This window comes from Ascidiella aspersa, chromosome 2 (assembly GCF_963924565.1).
Source record: "Ascidiella aspersa chromosome 2, kaAscAspe10.2, whole genome shotgun sequence".
NCBI classification, from domain to species: domain Eukaryota; kingdom Metazoa; phylum Chordata; class Ascidiacea; order Phlebobranchia; family Ascidiidae; genus Ascidiella; species Ascidiella aspersa.
This window is the reverse complement of record NC_139448.1, coordinates 16,707,217-16,728,851: the sequence shown is the minus strand read 5'-3', so window position 1 is coordinate 16,728,851 and position 21,635 is coordinate 16,707,217. Positions and strand designations below refer to the sequence as shown.

General features: G+C 37.3%; 1 protein-coding gene across 1 annotated transcript; it reads left to right on the top strand.

Moving 5' to 3' along the window:
- The first annotated feature begins 3,473 nt into the window (after positions 1–3,473).
- LOC146164029 (MAP kinase-activated protein kinase 2-like) lies at positions 3,474–19,425 on the top strand. Its single transcript, XM_083381152.1, has 9 exons — positions 3,474–4,723; positions 5,146–5,285; positions 6,937–7,001; positions 7,213–7,419; positions 8,514–8,589; positions 12,928–13,052; positions 15,044–15,129; positions 16,505–16,585; positions 17,487–19,425. Exons 1-9 carry the CDS (start codon positions 4,562–4,564, stop codon positions 17,622–17,624), a joined length of 1,080 nt encoding a protein of 359 aa, XP_083237278.1. The 5' UTR covers positions 3,474–4,561; the 3' UTR covers positions 17,625–19,425.
- Positions 19,426–21,635: the final 2,210 nt, after the last annotated feature.

Sequence of the window (21,635 nt, the reverse complement as noted above, 5' to 3'; positions counted from 1 at the left end):
TTTTTTCAACGCCATTTGCTATAGAAATTGACAATGTAGCCGAGGAATTGCAAATGGAGTTGGTGGAACTTCAATATGATACTATCCTTTTTTTCATCGATGATCAACAAGACTGTGCTAAGGTCACATTTCACTGATGAACATCTGCAAGCAACTCTGCGATTGGTTTCTGCTGACAAGTTGAAGCCCAATATCGAGGTCCTTGTTCATAAAAAAACGCTGCCAGTTAAGTAGCCAGAACAAAAAACAACTATAGCCTAACTCATCAACCTACTTGTGTTTATCTTTTATTGTGTTTTTATTTGTGTTATCGTTTTATTGTGACATTTCATCGTGAATTGCGGCCCTTGGGTATTTTACACGTTCCCATTTGGCCCTCAGAGCATTTTGAGTTTAAGACCCTTGACCTACAGCTTAAAAGCAAAGCAGGTGTGCTATCTTTAAAGAAAGACGAGGAATAAGTTTATTGTGATTATGTGTGCTTAGTCGCCTTAACTGGAGTTTGTACAAACTTTAGTTTTTTACTTTGTTTTAAATCTTTTTTTTCTAATAAATTTAATTACGTTAGATTGAGTTCTTGTATTCTTTGGACAATCTTGATAATGAAGTGAGCCTAAGGAAATCTTCTTTAAGCTTCTTGGTTAAATAAACACGAATGTTTTCAGGAGCTTCTTGTGAGCGCTTAAGGCACCCCAAACGTCCGCAGCCTACTCGAAATTATTATGGCATTACCTGTAACAAACTATGAAGTTGAGTGAAAAAAACATCCTAGTCCACTGGTTCTTTTATTTATGAATAAAATGTCACAAAGATATACGTCGTAAAACTAATAATTATAAAAAAACATGTTGATCTCTAGCGAACTCGCGTATGCAAATAAAGTTTTGTCTTAATTGCGCGAAACCCGAAAAAAAATGCAAATAAGTATGAATTGGAAAAACATTTAATTAGAAGGAGAGTCCAGTGTTGTAATGACTAAAGTTAATGCCTTGACTTTAAGTGCACTTACGTTACTGTTTTGTACAACTTGACTTGACTTAGCCTAGGTATTTTGGACAAATGACAAAGGTTGAAATTAGGGAATTTCATTGGGCATTTTCGAAAAAATTGGGTTATTTATTTTACTTTTTGCACATAAACCTATATTTACTCGTTATATGTTGCGTTTTTCGGTTCACGTTTTACTTTTATGATATGATAAGGAGTTGTTTTAACGTTGACTTGCTCTTAGTATGACTTGACCGGGACTTTCAGGCCTAACAAAATTTATTTAGCAGTTACGGCATTTTGTAGAGTTTACGAGTCTACTGGGCGCAAAAGCTGCCCATATTGAAACGCGAAATCTCTGACCATAGTTTAACCCTGTTGCACTGACCGACTTGGAGTATAGGGGCCATAAACAAAAGTCAGGGATAACCACACAAAGTTATGTTAAAACGTGTCGTATTTTTTATATAAAAAAGACGAAAAAATTTCGGGTTCAGCGAAAAAAATACCTTTGTTTAGTTTAGGTTGCCTAAATTTTCGTTTTCGAGGTTGCGATTAGACGGCGTATTAGGGGTAATCCGATCTTAACAAAACGGACGAGACATAGAAGCAGGGAGTCGAAGCACTACAAAAAACACACAGCTTCCAATTCATTTCTACGATTTCTCAAGCATAAATATTTTGCTTTCATTTAACCTACCCGTGAATTTGCAGTTTCTCTTCGCCATTTGTTACAGTAAACCAAAAAAAGTAAATTTTTCATTTTCACAAACTCGACTGGAATTTTTAAGAGATATAAGACTAAGAAAATTCAGATTAGCCAGGTAAAAAAATTGTATTGTCAAATAAGTAGACTTTAAATAGCAATATTTTGTTTTCGGACACCTCTAATTCAATACACGCGTTCCTTGTTTTCACAGTAGGCGTAGCCGTAGGCCCAATTGATGTTTACTTGCAGTTCAATATTTGGTAAAAACAAAACTATATAGGCCTAATCTTGCTTGTTTAGTTATTTTTCAATCAAACCAGGCTGGTTATAAACGTTTCTAACTAAAACTGACTAAAAAAGAACGCAATATACAAAAACTCTCTGATCTAAATTATTCTAGAATCTATTCTAGAGCGAAAAATTGCTTAAAGTAAAAAACCCGGTCGGGTGTGACGTAACAATGAATAGCATTTGCACGAACGATGAGTTACTTCCTGTGAAAACAAAGCAATTTATTAAACTGTACAAAATTGACAAAATATCGTTTTTCATTTTATAAACGTATTTGCGATATATTTCATGCAGTACGGTTGAATCTCAGACAAATATGCAGATAATGCCATTGTTTCCTGACGCAGGCTTCACTGACATTTCAGGTAAAATTCTGACGTATGACAATCGACAACCCCCATATAGACCAGCACTCAACATCACAAATGAGGAAAACAGTTTAATCAATACAAAGGTTCCAAATTGTTTACAAATTTTGCCAAAGGTTTAAATGGATTTTTTTACATTGTGCCCAGTTGATAATCGATGTTTATATCATAGATTGTGAAAATACGATAAGCCACTTTGAGAAAATACATGGAAAATATGTGTCGTACCGTAACCTATATATGTTTCTTCCTCTGTTGGTGCCGTAAGGTAAAAGAATTGGGAACAATTGATTTGTATTATAATATAAGCTAAAAAAGCCGTAAGCCAAAAATAGTTGGGAACTATTAATTTATATTTTGAGACGTACTTTGTTGTTATGTCACGCTAGCTTTTCGGTGTACCGGTATATAACCCCAGCCTCTCGCATTCTGGTTGCGAACAAAGGCATACTTTTAAATTTCAAGCTAATTTATATATTCGAGTTAGTTTCGTTAGGGCAAAGAGATTATTTATAATTATTTAGGGTTATCCGTTTAAAGTTTAAACCCTCTGCATTTCAAAACTAAATTTTTACTCTAGTGTTTTGGATATTTTGTTTGAAGAAAGCAGTTTGTTTCCTAATATTTCTCTTGCACGATTGGGCATTATTTTTCAATTTGATGTTGCGACATTTAGTAGGTCAGATGGACAGCAGCTACAATTTAAAAGTTAAAAGTGTAAGCGAACTTCTAAGTAAATTATGAATTCTGACAAGATTTAATTTTGCACAAAAAGTGTTATAAAACGCAGTGAAATAGTCATTTAACTACGTGACTGATAGCGCGTTTGTCGGGTTTGTTCGAAATCAATCACTATTGTGCTGTTAACAAAACAAAATCATTTAACACTGATGTTAATACTAGTATTTTATGAAACTGTGTTTTGTACAATCTTTGGCGCTGGTCCTACCACAGTTCTAAAATCAACGCACAAAATTTGAGTTAGGATGCGGGTTAGCGTTTGGGTGTGGGCGTGTGGGTGGGTATTATTATATTCTTTATTTAATAATAATACTTGACCCACCTTAACCCAAACGGTAACCTTAACCCTAACTCAAACGGTGTTTCGTTGTGGTAGGATTCTAGACCAGCGCCCTTATTTTGTAACTAATGTATCTTTAAATATTATTTTTTGCGCTGGTCTAGAATCGTACCACATTTATTTCAACACTAACGAAACAGGCTGTCAAAAATAAAATTGCAATAAAAAAATTAATATGGTAGAATAAAAATAATAATAATACTTAATCCACCCAATTTTTTTATGTTTAATTTGTACTGCCATTATTTAAACAATTACAAAACTCAAACTATATTTCAATGATGTTTTGTCGGTGTGTCTTTGATGATAGATGCTCTCCCGAGATTGTTTGACATCAAGTTAAATGCACATGCAATCTAGTGAATAACTTTCTACACATTTTCTGATATATTAGCATAAAAGATCCAGGTGTACATAAAACCCTAAAAGCACGCTTTAAAATGTGCACCGGTACACCTGACATACAACTGTGAAAAGTATGGCTGGTTCTTCGATGAGTTTCATCACAACAAACCTGCACCCAACAATATATCACAGATTTTCTTATGCTAAACAAGCGAGATATAATTTTGACCTTTAGTGCACTTGGTCACCCCAAATACATATCCCATATCTGCAGAATCTGCCATACTTTCATACCAACAGACATCTTGTGAAAAATGCTATAAAATGCAGACTGGTTATGTTGGTTCAGAAAATCGAAAAAAACTTTCTTGATATAAAATATATGACCAGTGGTTAAAAGAAAAAACTGTGGTATAACAAATAGCTTTGTTTGGGGATTGTTTTTTGTAAATTATAAACATTAGAGGAATTTCTAAACACTGTGCTATACTTTTGTTTCTAATGTTTGTCGATAAATTTAAGTCTTTAATTAAAAATATTTTAAGTTTTGCTCAAACTTCTACAGTATTCATTTTATGCTTCGATCCCGTATCTTTATTTATCAAAGTCTGAGTTGTAATTCTAGAATAACGTGGACAAAATCCAGTAATTACCTTTATTTTATGAGGAGATGAAATTGATGAATGTTTTTTTATGTTTATTAGGTTGTTGTTTGGGCAATGTAAACACATTACACGGCACCATAGGTTTTGTTGGATTTTTTTACACCTCTTTTAAAGCATGAGTGGTAACCCTGCTCGCACCATGCACCAGCTTAATGTGAAAAAGCATTCCCTCGATCAAGATTACAAAGTTCATTCCAATGATGTTTTGGGTTTGGGAATTAATGGAAAAGTTCTTGGATGTACAAACAGAAAAACTGGCCAAAAATGTGCATTGAAGGTCTGATAGTATATAATTTCAACATATAAATAGTTTTTGTAAAATTTGTAGTCCTGGTAATAATTAATCTATGTAATGACACTAATGTATAATTACTTCATTTGTTTAATGGATTCATACCCTTATTTCAAAATATAAAATAAAAATGCTTGAACCAAGCATGTCCTTGCTTGTGGATATATTGTCAATATATTGCAGCAATATAGTTGGCGTTAATTAAATTTTGTATGGTGGACCTTTTCTGGAGTTTTGTCTAAAATAGATATAATCAACCTAAAAATTGCATATTTTTAAATAAATTGAGTAATTTTCATCAGTTTGCTGGAGTTATTATGACACAGAATATTAATTGCTGCCTACTGGTAAACAAATATAAATTACTGAAACGAAGTAGCCTACCATTTTTTATGTGATAATTGTAGGTTTTGCATGACACGCCCAAGGCAAGAAGAGAGGTAAACCTGCACTTTACCGCCTCTGGATGCCCACACATTGTTAAGATTTTGGATGTTTATGAAAATGTGTTTCGTGACAAAAAATGTCTTGTTATCATAATGGAAAGGTATGTTTTGTATTTGCTATGTATACATTTATAAGTTGTACATATTAACTTGGCATTGGTATCTATGAAAATATGAATCTGATATGTGTGTTTGTAAATATGTTAAACCTTTTTCTCATTACAAGTTTAGTGATTCACTCACTCTAAAAGTAAACCATTACAATTCCTTGTTTTGTAAATTGATTATACAGTAATCTGAGTTGACTCATATTTTGTGCCTCGTGTGAAACCGAAATACCGCCAACCGGAAGATTAATTTCCTCATAGTCAAAGTTTTGCATAAATTTATGTATGAAATCTAATGTTTTAAAACAATACATCCCAAAATTATCTCTCGCATTGCGCTTTCATAATATTTATTTGAATATTTAAATTACCCAACAACCTACACAGTTTTTGTTTAAATACATATAGGTGCAATTGCGGTTAATGCTACACTGTGCGGTTGCGTTAAAGGCACCACCATTTTTCAGATGCTTGTTTCCCCAGTGCACAAATTACCTTTTACCCAAACCGCAGGACAACTCTAGCTGGTTAAGTGCCCTGGCTGCCATATTCGTCAGTCTCGTTTTCCGACCTACCATGGACGATCGCGCTATCTCCCAAGTACACAAATCGCTATTCCTTGTGCCGCCATCGCGTGTGTTAACTACCGCGGTCCCGTGATCAAGCGATCGTCTGTTGATGTTTGACTAATGCCCGCGTCATCGCCGTCGCGTCGTCGTCACTATGCCCGTCGTGGGCGGCTGGCTTAATGAGTGCTTGGCCGTTTCTAGTGCACAAAACAGCTGGCTCTGTTTGGGGTGAAAGCCTAATAGATTTGAAGGAATCCATCACTCTCTATGTATATACTGTATATATTAAGTCTAATCTCACGTGCTTGACAAAAAAATTCACCACCATCGGAATGTAATTTATTATTTGCATAAAAATAACAGCAGTGTTTTCGCGTAATTGTTTAAACGAGGTTTGATTCATTGGACTTTCGCTTCCTGTAACGTTTTTGTCATGTTTGCTTCAAAATGTTAACTACTGGTTTTCAACGGCTGTTCGCGTGCTTTTACGATAAAATCCCCAACGATTAGCAAGGCGGGGTGTCCCGGTTAACATTACCAGCTGTGCTGTCGACACCGTGCAACCTTTTGCAAGTAGATTGAAGCATCACTATTTCCAACGCATTACATCATAACTTGAAGGGCACTGTCACCTGGCTCTTTCTTCCCCCACTCTTTCTTTTCGCTCGCACAGCGGCTGACGTAAATGCCTAGAAAACTGCTTGTAATAACATGTCGTGTATGATAACGCGTGACTCTATAATTGTGTTCCGAACACGTTTGAAGGACATGCACCGGCCCTTACCTGCGCACGTTAGTGTGGTGTGTTAGAAACTCTATATTCATTTACTTGTTTTTCAAGTGAACAGCTTATATAATAAAAAAATATTGCACGTTTAGGTTATTTGAGATTTATGCACATTTAGGTGATTCAAATTCAAAACATTACACTTCAGTTAAAAAACGTTTTGAGAAAAAGCAAATGATTCGCTTTATTTTTATAAAAAAAATTAATCTAAAGTTACTGTTTTATAATCAACCTACATGTATTGATAAAATATATCCAATCGCGCACGTGACCCTATATCGTCTTGCAGGATGCACGGCGGTGAGCTGTTCAACCAGATTCAAGAGCGGGCCGAGTCGGCTTTCACCGAACGAGGTACTGACATACTATTAATCGCTAATTGTGATAACAACGTAGTTGAGGCGTTTCTTAAAAAAAAGAAGCCTTCAATGTTTGTTTTGTCGAAAACTTTCCAGCGTAACAAGTAAACACGTTTGGACCGTAATGTAAAGTTGCTGTTTTACCACCCATCTCAAAACCCTAGGCATTAAGATTCCCCGCCAACAGGCTGATTCCGTTCACGCAGAAGCGGCGCAAATCATGAAGGACATAGGCAATGCAATCAAGTACCTCCACGACAATAACATCGCGCATCGCGACGTCAAACCCGAGAACCTGCTCTACTCATGCAAGGGTCCTGGCGCCGTGCTCAAACTCACCGACTTCGGCTTCGCCAAGCACACCACCAGCATGAACTCGCTGCACACGCCCTGCTACACACCGTACTACGTTGGTAGGTGACCGGCTAACTAGGGAGAATTGGCTTGCGGTTACAAAGGCTCAACCCTTTCAACGTTTTTGACATACTGGAATTGAATTTTAAGCAATGCTTTACAATTGTGACCACCCGCTTCAAAGGCAATCACGCACGCAAGACCAAATCACTAGTTGTAACCACAAAGCGATTTCGCACTTGTTTACATTCGCCGCTGTGGCCAGGTTCCCCAGGAGAATTGACCTTTTGACAAGTTAGCGCATCACATTATGAAGCGACCGACTTTATTTTTTGGCCTACTACACTGCCGTGCTCCAGTCGTTATTCAGTTTACGTGTCCCCCTTAAAAATTTACTAAATTTATTGTTCATTGTCTAAGGCTAAGCTAATCATGCAAACAAACGACTCTTTAAGCACACCAGTCTTTAGTTGAGTAATTTTGGCAAGCACAGCAGGGGCGCTACCACAAGTTGACATCCTTGTCTCACCGTTTCACATCCGCCGGCTTGTTTGCATGCGGTGTGAAGTCTAGTACCCATGGTAAGGTTGTGTGTATGTTCGCGAGCCACTTCGGCGCCGATCAATGCGATAATAGTTGGCCAAAGTCGATTTCTATTGCCAGCGTTTTTCGGAGGATTCAATTTTTCGTCGTAATTGCTCGACTGCAAATTAACCTTTGCGAAATCTTATCGCTTAAGTAGCTTTTCATCTTGTAGTTGACTTGGAATTTTCAAACACCACTATTTAGTAGGAAACGCTGCTGGCATGCTACCTATTTCAAGCTTTGTTGAACGATATGTTTTAAATCTCACTGAGCGGCAACTTTGTCATATTATAAATGCAACCGACAGCAATTAAGTAGAAATTCAGATCACGCACACGGACGATTATTACAAACCCCGGCCGCCGAGTCCGACGATTTACGTCACGACTCAATAAAACCTCCACAGAGCATCTGTTGAATTGTTCTGATCGCGATAGCTCCCAAACCTCAAATCAATCACGGTTTCTGGTCTCGCTGTTTTTTCTCGGCCCTTAATATACACGTAGCACCTGGGTTACTCTATTGTATATTAGGTATTCCGATCTTATCGTGGTGTTTATTTTTTTAGCACCCGAAGTTTTGGGACCAGAGCACTACGACAAGTCTTGCGACATGTGGTCTGTTGGAGTGATTATGTACATTTTGTAAGTATTAGCTTCATAAGGCCTTCGGTTTTTAACAAAAACCCTCGATGTAATGGAGTTTTAAAATCGTTAATATGTTTTAATATAATACCTTAAATCGTTAATATAATACCTTAAAAATTATCAGTTCAATGTTTTAATATATCTCAATCGTTCAAAACTTTCATTTGGTTAAATTCGTGTTAGTGCGCTTCTTTAATGCTTAAAGCCTATTTATTTTCGCCTGTTTGAAAATCCTTCACCAAATCCCTTGTGGCTAAAATTAATGTTAGTGATTAAAGCAAATTACGTGTATTAGTAATATGATGATGTTGATGTACAAAAAACTCATAATAACCTTAACGTTTTACGATTTTTTGTGAATTAAAACTATTGTCGGGTAATTTTGCTGCTGGTAAACAACGTTATAATGCTCGCCAGCCTATGTAATCGCTGAACACTTAAAAAGGCATAACATGACTTGAGAAGCGTGAGTTATCCATTAATTGAAATTTTCATTTATATATTGCCCTTTTTCTTGCGAAAAAAAAATAATTAATCTGTCGGAAGGTTTTCCTTTGTCGAAATCTCTGTTAGGGAAACGCGTGGTGTAAAAGTCGTTTATCCCGAATAATGGCGAATCAGTTTATTTGCGGAATGTTAATTTCACTTCCTCGTGCGGCACGGCTCTACTAACGCGTCATCGCGTGCCAGCCATAAACGCATTCATTGATTTTGGACTTCCCATTCTCCCAAGATTGTCCGAGTCCAGCTTTTGCACGCGGCGCGCTTGTGTACTTGCTTTTCTGATTATTCTATTTTTGAAAAGGTAAATTTGGTTTCGTTTATACGCTTTCCGAATCCTATATTTGGCCGCAACCCTTGCTCCCTGTAGCTACGAGAAACCAAGCGATATTCCAACGTAATATTCGCGATAAAAATCCATTGTTTCGCCAAATATAATCGTCATATACGCAAATAAACTTCATATGCTCTATGTGCCGATTTTTAATTAAATCAAACAATATTATTGACTAGATATAGCTTCAACGTGACGTCAGATTTCCCTCCAGCTCTTTCTTTAAAGGCCTTGCGTATAAGCAATGTCAAGTTACTGTCACGTTTGTGGAATCCCGATACGGTTAGGTGAATGTAACCGTAAAATGAACTTTTTATCATATACACCAGGGGTTCGGCAACCCCTGGCACGCGTGCCAAAAGTGGCACGCGAGATGATTTTTCAGGGCACGCCAAAAGATTTTAAGCGAACTTTATACCCCCTTAATAAAGTGCAACTATTACATCACTACGACATCATTATCATTTATTTTTACATCACTAACACTAACGCGAACTAAATGGTTGCACACATTTCCAATTCGTGCCACAAAAGTGTCATAACTATAACATTTTTTTGTGGGCGTTAAACTTGTTGTTTACGACTAACCGTTCGTATACCCTAAAGTTGACCCCTGATATACACATTATGTATATTTATTTGCGCACGACAATCCACTATATTGTATACTATTTTAAGGTGAAATACGGTAGTTTAATATCAGATTCATAAATAAATTGATTCACAAAAAAATTGTTGGATTATTCTATTGCGAAAGTGGTTTTCCAAACCGTTTTGGGTTTAATAAACAGCGCGTAGAAAGAATGAAAAAAGGACGGACAGTCGCCTTGGAACTGGCTGCTTTCTTAACAGGCTTTTTGATTTCTTTGTTGGGCTTGCTGCTCTTTAGTGCTGGATCGGAAACTTGCTATCAAGTTACCTCTTTTATGTAACTCGTTGTGACTGGAGGAATGAAAACAATAACAATAGCACCAAGAGATTGTAGCGTCCTTAGCAATTATTGCTGCTGGTTTGCTGGTTTACAAGTTTTCTATTGCGCCATCCCTTCTAAGTTACGAATTGTTAGCAAATTTCTATTTTTAGGGTTTTTACTGACTCAATCCTAGCGAAAAATATTATATTGGCAAAATATTATGTATCTTTATAAGCGAAAACTGTTACCTTCGAGGTAAACAATCGGTTACAATTTATTTTTATTTTATCTCTTTACCAGAAGCCATTCAAAATATATTCTAAGGGATATTTATTTTGCCTTGTCAAACTATCAAAAGTGCAAAACCTTTTCAAATTTTAAAACAATAACAATTTGAATACAGACAAACGCGTTCCCAAAATGACATTTTAATAGAAGGCCATATCTTAAATATACTTCATTGTAAGATTAGAGTTGTCACCCGCTTACATTCTCTGCCCTGATAATCTTGAAAAAATTACTTTCAGATAAACCTTGCCTCACATTTACCGAGTTTCTCACAAAACAATGCTTTATATCAGAGCTTGGCGTTATTCGGCCTGCGGACTGGATCCGGCCCGCAGCCATTTTTTTAAAACATTTTTATTAAGTGTTTTCTGCGCTTACTTGACAACACATCTGCAAATTTATCCTAGCGTGTTTTTTTAAGTAAATGTTAACTGGAAAGTCAGTGAGGCTCATAAGAAAACCAAGCGCGACTTTTCATATGTTTGGTTGTAACATATATACATCACTGTTTTCAGGGACAGATCCAGTCATGACCCCACCAAACTATATTGTTTGCCAGTTTTAAATAGTAAAATGAAAATTTTTTGCGCTTCGCACGAATCTATCTGACTTTCTCGTAGGTTTCACCCGTGTTTTGGGTATCTTTATAGACAAAGGGCGTTTTTTGTATTTTGGCACTCTTTTAAACTAAGATTTTCAGACCTAATATTTATAAATACATTTTTTCCGTCTTTAAAATATGAACATAAATTAACATAACGACCGTTTTCCAATCTCTGGAACATACATTTTTAATCTAATTTAGTAAACACCATTTTTCTTGTTTCGCCCGATTTATAACGTCTTTGCAATATGGTCATGTATGATGTTTCATTAGGAAAACATCTGCAACTTGACACCTCAAAAAGTTAAACGTATTTTAGATTTTTTGTGTTTAAAGCGATCTTCTTACGTGTTTGCAGTGTAACTTTATAGCTGTTGTATCAATGGCCCCGACAACTTATAAATGTGAATATATTGAGCTATGGGCATATTTATGTATGCTCAATGCGTCACGTTCCCTCTAAATCAGTGGTTTTCAACCTTTTTGTACCCGTGGCCCGTTTTTGATGCTTTCAAATGGTCACGGACCCCTTACATTTTTCTGGCGGAATATCTGCGTTTATAGTTCTTTTTAATAATTCAGTATATCTGCCTATAGTGTACCTTATGTTGAATAAATTAACAGACAACAACAAATTACTTTATAACACGTTTATTTTAATGTGATTTCTGCTGCTGCATCTCCAAGGCAGTCTTTAAATGCGTGGTTGTGTTTTCGATAATGCTAGAATAGATAAAGGCATGTCATCTTTTCCAAATCCAGTACATGGAAACTGTAATAATCCTGCCATTCATTTAACAATCTATTTGTGTTACATTACATTAGAAGTGTTACGTCACACTCAATGCGATTTGTTACGTCACAATGCGATTTACAACTTTTTACAGTGTGATTTTAGCCCTTACCAAAATTGTGATTAAGCATGTTTCCAGCGTTAATTATTGTACTAAAGGTATATTTAGAATATTTTGCGGACCCCCTGAAAACGTTTTGCGGACCCCCGGTTGAGAACCACTGCTCTAAATCTAAACTAAACTTTTCATGTTAAACCAAATAGCCGAAAACTTTTGCGACGCTTTTTTTTCATTCGACTTTCATTCACAACTCACAACGGAATAACTGGTTTCCTAAACTTACTTGTTTAATATCGTCATTGTTTGACGTCATTTGGTGTGTGTTGGAGATTCTGTTTTTGAGCCGATCCACTACAACATTTAATTTTTTTCATGCGGCCCGCTGTAAAAAATATTTGCCCCTACCCTACTCCGTATGATGGGCTGTGCTCCGAGTCTTTCTTAAATGTATGCGAAACCGCAACGCCTCTAGAAACCTGTGCTTCATTTACATACGGGCGCTACGACGAAAAAATTAGCCCGTGCGCAATCGGAAGTGCCTTGCGTAATTGTCGCTCGCGGCACATAAACGCCGCACGCACTATCTGAAGCCTGGAATCTCGAACCAATGCGCGGCTCGCTCTGTTGCGTCGACCCGTCCGTAAACAGCAATTTCGCGTCGTCGGTCTCAGGATTAATTAATCGGAAAGCGACGTCACACGGCTATTACGAGTAGGGCAGCAAAGTTTACAGCAGTTATTGAATATCCACGCGTCAAGCTCGAGTTCCTTCCTTTTGCGTTTTAAACGTGAGTGTCTATGCTAAAACAGCTTTTAGATGTGTATATTCTCATTTTTTTTAGAATCTGCGGCTTTCCCCCATTCTACAGCTACCACGGCCTTGCCATCTCTCCCGGGATGAAAACGAGGATACGAAACGGTCAATACTCCTTTCCCGACCCAGAATGGAGTGCAGTGTCAGATGAATGTGAGTAATGCTTGACAAAAACAGTCTTTTCCCTGTTCGATGCGCATAAAATTTCGAATCCTGCAAGTGGGAAGTAGATTAGAAGAATCCTGAGCAATTGTTGAACAGTGTTTGTTAAAAGTAACCCTCTTTCGATCTAGTCTTGTACGTGGCAAATGAATGTTTGTTTTTAAGTCATTCGTGATAATAGCAGAGGAGTCGTTACTCTTTCTGTGAGGCTTGTTGACATGTTCTTTTGTTTAGACCAAAATAGATTTTGTTTTAACCCGATCATAAGCGCTTTAAACGCCGAATGGTAAAACAGGCCTAGTTTGCTACCGATATCTTCCATTCAAATGTTTAGGTATTTATACCGGGTTCTTTTGCAGCAAGCTGAACAGTTATTCTGGCAAAAGTAGTTTTTTTGTCTTTTTCGTATTTCTTATTCTACACGGTTGCATAGCGATAATGAGTATTGCATGCTTCAAAACCAATGTTTTTTTAACAAACCATTTTTGGTCTTTTTTGCCTTACGTTTGATGGTGTGTAAGGTTAAGTAAAAGTATTCGACTTTCGCTTGCTGAAAAATATGCATTGCAGTTCACTAAATATCAATTCCTATTGTTTATATCAGGCGCCAACGTCCCGGGTTAATCAGTTATTCGCGGTCAAGGGCCGGCGTCAGTATACATGTGAAAATTCCTTGCATACCAAAGCACCTGCGGTTCCAAGTAACGCGTACGGCCAAGCCAGCCTCATTGATTGCAATTCTCAAGTCTGTCCGAATGGTCCTCATGATGCTTTTAAACAGCTTTTAGTGACCCTTCGATCATCATACGCCTACTTTATGATATATATATTGAATGATTTAAATCTTTTTTCTGAGAGTACAAAAGTTCGTGATTAGTTATGGAACGTATAACTACAATTATACTAAACAGTTAACGCACGCATGCAGCGAGCTTTTTGGGTTCGCTTGAGTTAGCATGTTTAATACATGTTTAGTAACCAACAAATTCGTTTACTGCTGAATTTGTTAGTTTACCATACCAGAATTCTCATTTGCTTAGTTTAGTTTCGGAGTTAAGGGCTGACCTCTGTATGTTTGCAGTTCTGTTACCACAATTTATTTTTAACCAATGCGGTGCACACATATGTTTGTGCGCTAAACGGAAAATATTTCATCAAGCTGGATGTTCTCAGGCCAGTCATTCGATTTATCGTTGTGCTTTTGCAAAATTAAATTAAAACTGCAAATGGTTTAGTCACGAAAAAAGTTATTTAAATCTGTAAACATATTCACCTAATTATACTCGTGTGCTCAACGTACACTGCTATTGATGCAGTCCTAATATTTTACTTTAGTTAGGCCCGGGGAGTTCACGTCTCTTTCTATTAAACATGACGCAATCGGCTTTTCCACAAAACTGTAGCACTTTGCTAGAATCCACCACAAAAATTCCCCTATTTGCCATCGTTGATCGCTTTTTCTATCCCCGGTACTTTCCCCAATTTCGTCAGCGAACTAGCGAGTTCCGCTAAGCCTCGTTTGTTTGGGACGGTATGTACCTGGTACACTGTTCGTATATTTTCTTTTGAGCCAGCGATCACGAGGCGACTTGACGTCTATCATTTAGTCATGGCTTGACTTGAAGACGTTTTCCCATTGATTTACCTCTGCTTTGAATGCAGTCCTCTATTAGACATTAGCCAAGCGACATACATGAAAACTAAGAGGAAAGGGGCTCTGGCCCAAATAAAATATCTACCAGAAAATATTTTTGCACCTTCAATACAAAAAATGCTGTTAAACAATTCACACAAATACGACTTCTCGCACAAATACCACATTGTCCCTTGAAACTGTAAAATCCCCCCTAGTGTGGAATTATGTAACGCCAACTATACATCATATCGAATTTCCAATAAGTAAATGTATTTGTTACTCTGAATCTGTGTTTCAAATCAACAAGAAATTCCTTCCGTTTTGTAAATCATTTTGATCTTTACAGGTAAAGCCTTGATTCGTCAACTCCTTAACACTGACCCTGAGAAGCGAGTGAACATCAACAACTTCATGAGCAACCCGTGGGTCTCTGTAAGTTAGCGTTGGACAGTGTTTCTTTGCAGTTTTAAGTTAATATGTTTGAGTAGTTTTGACGCATGGTACTCGTTTTGTAAATTATTATATTTGTGCCGCTTGTTTTAATTTAAATTTTGGCCAGACATCACTGATCGTTTAATTTACCTGCGAAAATGTTACATAACACAATTTATTACCAGTAAATATATCTGTAATGTCGAATTTAATATTAAAATCCGTTGGTTTAAGCGAAAGCTGTCACAACCTGGTCGATAGTAATCAATTTATTTAGACGACTTTGGACATGTGATGTGAGGCACACGGTGGTTATCTTTGACTGTAATCAGATTAAGACCATAACTCTTTGATCGAAAACGTCATTTGACCAACATTCGTCATTTATTATTCTTTTTTTTTAAATTAAACCAGACAAAGACAGCCAAAAGTCAAATGAAAAGTATAAAACACTTTTTTTAATTTTTTTTTGTAACCCGTGGTCTGAACATCGGCAATGGACCCGTACCCTGTACCCATATTGTCGTCGCAACAAGCACTAAGACAATTGTCAAGTAATGTTGTCCTAAAGGGCCTAAACTGAATGAGATGTATTATAACGACGATAAAACAAAATAATTGCACCTTTTACGCCTATTTAATCTCATAACCAAGAACGTGAAAAAAAAGTGGCGCCCAATAACGTCACAACCGACAAACGTAAAACCCCTCTATCGATTGTTCGGGTATTGTTTGCAGATCAAAGCGTCGGCTATTTCCACTTCGCAGCCGGTTGTTTCAGTTATATTTAGATACAGTACATCATGCCGGCAACTCAATGCACATTTTGTATTCAATTTCTTTGCGTAGATTCTAACCGTTTCAAATTAAGCAATCATCGGTTCATAAGTTAAATATAAATTCGCCAGACAATATGAGGTAACTATAATTAAAGCCGATTTTGGTCTAACCTGGAAAATATTATATTTGTACTTAATTTTTTTGCCTAACAAACAGGCCGTGTATAGTACATGGAACGCTATATCTCATTTTACTTCGGCAGTTTTTCGCACTTTTATTCGTTTATTGACATTTGTAGCAAGATCTAACCCACAAAACGAGCCTTGCCTTTTGCACATGACGGAACACAAAGTGGTTGTACAGCAAGAATTGCTATCGACCGTCACATTTTTTTGTTTGTCCAATAAAATATGATCGTCTATGTATGGCAGCCGTAAACAGTTGGTACAAAGATAACAACAGACGAACAATCAGAAGCCGTTAGGGTTTCCAAATGCAACCCTTCTCTAACTGCCTTATATTGTTGCTTTTGGGCGTTATTTTCTCGTGCAATCTATTTTAAAACTTACCAACTACTTTGCCATTGTTCTTACAGGGAGTGAGTGATGTTCCGCAGACGCCCCTCTACTCTGCCAGAGTACTTCGAGAGGAGGAGGCACAATGGCCGGAAGTGCAGGTAAATTCCCCCTTTGTTCTCGATGCGTTCCTTCCTCCTTTCGATTGAAACAATAGTTTATTCGCTAAAAATCAACCGCTTTGTTATCACATGTTGTGGCTTTCGATGCTTCGAACTAAGTTGTGTCTTGCATTTTCGGGTTTCGGTAGAAACTGTAAATAAAAATACTAACGCTTGTTTAGCACTATCCACGTTATTTTCAACTAATGATGCAAGTCGTATAAATACATTTGTTGGATTCGTCTGAATAGCGACGACCTACATCCTCATAAAAATGTTGTAATATTATTATTTATGTATTATTCTGTTTACTTGTGTGCAACACTGCGCTACCTAAATGTCCTTTCACTGCAGTTCAAAGCCACATTCTTGAAAAAAGGCCGTGGCTTGGTTTAAATTTATGTGAATAAATTTCTGCTGCTAGTTAATTCGAAACCGTTTAGTGTTCGCCGTTCAATGACTAAAGTCATGGAGCATATATTTAAGAGGTGCATTAGGGTCTCAAACAAGCCGGCGGAAATCTTCCCATGCCAGTTTCTGTTCGGACTGATACCATACGGTCTATGGACCCTTGTAGGTTAAACTTGTAAACGATTGACATAAAGACGTCTCTGCATCATTTTTTTATTAAAATATTTATTCTAAGTGCAACCGAGGTATCTGTATATCAATCTGCATGATTGTTATCCGCACTGGTTCTAAATTTGGCAAGTTGAAAAACATCTTTCTGTTCCGCAACCTTAGTTGTCTTGTGTTGCACCATCACAGTGTAACTTCACCTGCAGGAGTTCCCCACAGTAGTACAGCAATGTGTTTACCTGAACAACTGATGTAATTTGGCATTGTGCTCCTTTTTTAACGCGACGTTCTTTGCTTTAAAAGTCGCTGTTACTTTTAACAGGACGAGATGGCCAACGCGCTGGCAACAATGCGCGTTGACTACGACCAAGTGACTCCCATCAAAAACCTCGACACCGCCAACAACAAACTGCTGCAGAAGCGCAAGAAACGGACCAAGTCGATAGAGCCCGTGAAATGAGCCACATTTGCGACGTTTTACGCACCTTAGTCTTTCGTTTCCAGAACAGCGTGTTCGGCCGGCAATCTGTTTGTACTGTTTTTGGCCACGGCCCGTACGAGATAGTTTTATGTACACTATTGTATGTTGCCTTGGCTCCGCGTTTTGCAATCGTTTATGTTGAAATTTAGGCTTTAGTCTGGTAGTTTTCACGCCTGGTGTTGCGCACTGGTATTTTAGCTACGCTGGTTCTTTCAAGGGCCATGTGATTGTTATGTGCTTAAATGCCAACGTTATTTCTTTTTAACAACGAACTGATTATTGTAATACGGCTCAACAGCGTATATTGAACCGTTTAGTGTTCCTTATTGCTATACGTGCTTAAAACGCGCATATTTATATAAAACAGACCTATGCTATCGCCTTTGTTGCTAATTTGCTTTTCCCAATTCTGATTAACTAAAACCATTTTGCCAATTAGAACGGTCACTGGTGATTTCCATCCGGTGCGCTTTAAATATTTTAAAAATCAATGAGACAAGATTTTTAAACCCCTGCTTGTCAATCCTATTCTTTTTTTGCTTGTACTTTGCCAAATTCTTGTTTCCAGGTCGCTCGTGCGAGGTATTCGAACGTTAAATTTGACTGCCGTTATAGGTAGTGTGGCTTAAAGCTCTAAATTATGGCTGGTGTTGTAACAAAACGGGTATGGGAATAACTGTAGGCCGCAAACGCATGTTCGATACGTTCGTCGATTAAACTTACTTGGAAACTGAAAACCGTTTTCGAAAGCGTTTATTCAGCGTGCCACTTCTAAGAGTGTAATGCAGCGAACGTTGCAACAGCGATGATCGGAAATCCTGTATCCTTTGCGCACTGCAGCGCCACCTACAAGTCAATCAAGACACGCCCCTTTTCGGCATATCGTGACGTCGGCCCTTGCGAAATCGAAAACACGTTACATGACGCCATCGTTCACCAGTGTTCACCAGTGTTCACTTGTATCTTGGGGCCCTTGCTGAAAAGTGAGTTTTACTTTGCCGTTGTAATTTTCTGCAACACACGGCGCTTAACATCAGGTTGTCACAGAACAAGAAGTTTCAAAATAACAAACGCCGCTCATGTATACCTTGGGCCTTCCAGGTAGCTGTTGTATACACAGTTGTGTGTGATTGTTTTAGCGACTTTTCCATGAATTGTGCACGTGATTGTTGCGTGTTACTTCAAGCAAGACCTGAGGTCGTGGCATACATTCCTACCGAATGTTAGGCGCCGTCTTCTGAGTACAAGTTCGCCTAACGTCATACTTTACGTTAGTGTGGAAATTAGTCGGGGTTACCAGCATTAACCAACGTATTTGAACTATGTATGGTGTCTATGGATAGCTTATTCGCCTCGTTTTCTCAACTATCCGTCTGTGATGGTTGCATATTTTTGCCGCCTTAAAGCCTCTTCTACATTGTGGGCCTTCCTTGTGTGTTTCCCCCTTTTTCCTTCTTGTGCCTAGCGTTCATTCCTCGTTCAGTCGGGCATTGTGCCACCCTGAAGCAACTAAAATAAAAGTCGTTTTAGCTATAATTGTGAACGCTCGTAATATTGTGTGCCGCTTTTTCGATTTTTTTCTCGTTTTTATGGTGATTTTGCATAACCGCGTCAAACTTTTAATCGTCACCAGGCAGCTGTTTTTTGTTTTCTTTTCTTTATCATGTCATCGCTTCTATGTCGCCATGACGTGTTCTACGCGCGAATTTGGCGATCGTTTTACCCCTAATGTACATAAATATATATGAAGTGAATTAAAACTAGCAAAACCTTGTTAGTACTTTTGGTGTTGGTATGTACGACTTTTGGGTAGGTTGAGAGCAGGTATTAACAGTAGTGTCAATCAAATTAAGAAACAATTGTTGCCTGTTGGCTGAACGAACTCTCTGTGACGTAACTATAAAGCACTGTTTCTTGAACAGCTGAAACCCCCGTCCCCATTCACAAACCATGAAGTACTAAGGTCACAACTTATAACTTTTAAACACCGAAAAAGTGTCACCAATGATACTATAATGGTATTATAGTATCATTGGTGTCACAATAGGTAATTTTTACAAGATTTTTTAATATTTTCTTGTAATCTAAAAAAATGGCAAATGGTACTATAAATGTTAGTATTTTCGCGCCAAAGACCTACAATTGTAAGATTTATTTATTTTTATAGCTCATTAAATTAGGCTGAACATTTTGTAATTTCGTTGTATGTATACGATACTTAACTATAGCCAGCGTTTGTGAACCGCCGGTGCGCCGTAGTTTATTGTCGGTAGTTCCAAAACTCATTTAGGAGTTAGCTTTTACATAACATTTCAGTTTGGTTTCCGATTTCAAGAAAGTTGTTAGAAAAATCACAGTAGCCTACTATTGGGTGAAATACACTACAGTTCCGCCAACAGGGGGCGCAATATGCCAGAGTTCTATTGGTCCCCATGTTCCATGGGTCCCGCACTTCCCCTACCACTTGATAGGAGTGTAGAGCTTACAGAGCTTATACGATGACACCACATTTATTTTATGATTTACTAATTTAAGGCCTTTAGGGGGAACACCATAAAAAGATGTACACCAACATCCAACGAAATAATCCTTCTCAATAAAATTATCATTTTTCAATTTGTTTTTTAAATCTCAAATTAAAAGTTCCGGGACAAATTGATTAACCGGGCGGGACACCGGGACGTATGTCAAGCCGAATAATGGTGCATCGCACTTAAAACATGGTTAAATCATAATTATTTTGTGTAAAACGTTTTGATTTTATACAAATAATGTACAAAAGACCTAAACCTTTCAGATTTCTTATGGCAAGGATATACGTGCTTTTTTATACAGTTATTGTTATTTATTAATGACTATAGCCTTATAGCGAGCGATCTCAGCACAGAATCGTACCTTAAGAGAATTTTTTTATCGGTCTAGCAGAATCAAAAAGTTACGAACAACTGGTCCTGCAACGATATTTAAATATAATTACTTCTGCAATACGTTACGTTGCTAAACAGGAACCGTCATCGTACTCTTTACAATAGTTTATTTTAAGTTATGTGACATTTGATCTCGTTATTGCTGATTGTGCATTGCAACAAAATAGTTTTATCAAAATGACTTAAACGAAAAACTTGTTATGTTATTAAATTTGAGACAATTTTCAAATTTATGACGGATTTCAAATTTGATTTTTCACTTTTTAACATTGCAGTAGCCTACATCGTTAAAATTAGTGGTTCCAAACCTTTTATGGCCCACGGCACCCTCAGATATAATAAATATATTGCGGCACCCCTACGTAAATTTTTGTTTAGTGGTTTACTCGAATGACATTATAAACGGAACTGGAACGACACATTCAACTACAAACATGTAGAAAAACATCATTTGTTTTTTAAGAGTTTAATCAAGTGGCTTAAATCCCAAAATTTAGCATTAATAAATGGTACCCCAGAGGGTCGCGGCACCCCGGTGTGAAACCACTGGCCTAACTAAACAAAGTGATTTGAAATGCATTGTCGCCGTGTATAACTGTAAATTGTAGCCTACAAAATAAATTTATATATAAAACGGACCGAAAAAAACATGCTGAACAGGAGTGAAATTTACATCAATGCAGTGTTTTTTTAAACTGTTGAACCAAATACCTTTTGTCATAAACTTAGTTTACTTCCCTCCTTTAAAATATATCAGGCATAAACTAATTTTTTAATATGTTTAACAGTTGTTTCCTCGAGTTTCAGTTTGCGTCACGCGTATTTAGCTTTGTTCGAGAAAATAATTGATATCTGACTCCAGCTGTATTGCGCTGACCTGGAGTCACAAATCTTTGCAATGATTTATTCTGACATTATAAAGTGGTTCTATTTGGATGATAATATTACGCATAAACAAAAAAAAATTCATTCATCTACTTTAGGTTAACAAAACTTTCAGTTTAGGATAGCAGTGGTGATTTTGTAAGTGTGGAGTATAGCCTACTTTCCGTAATCGCCCTTC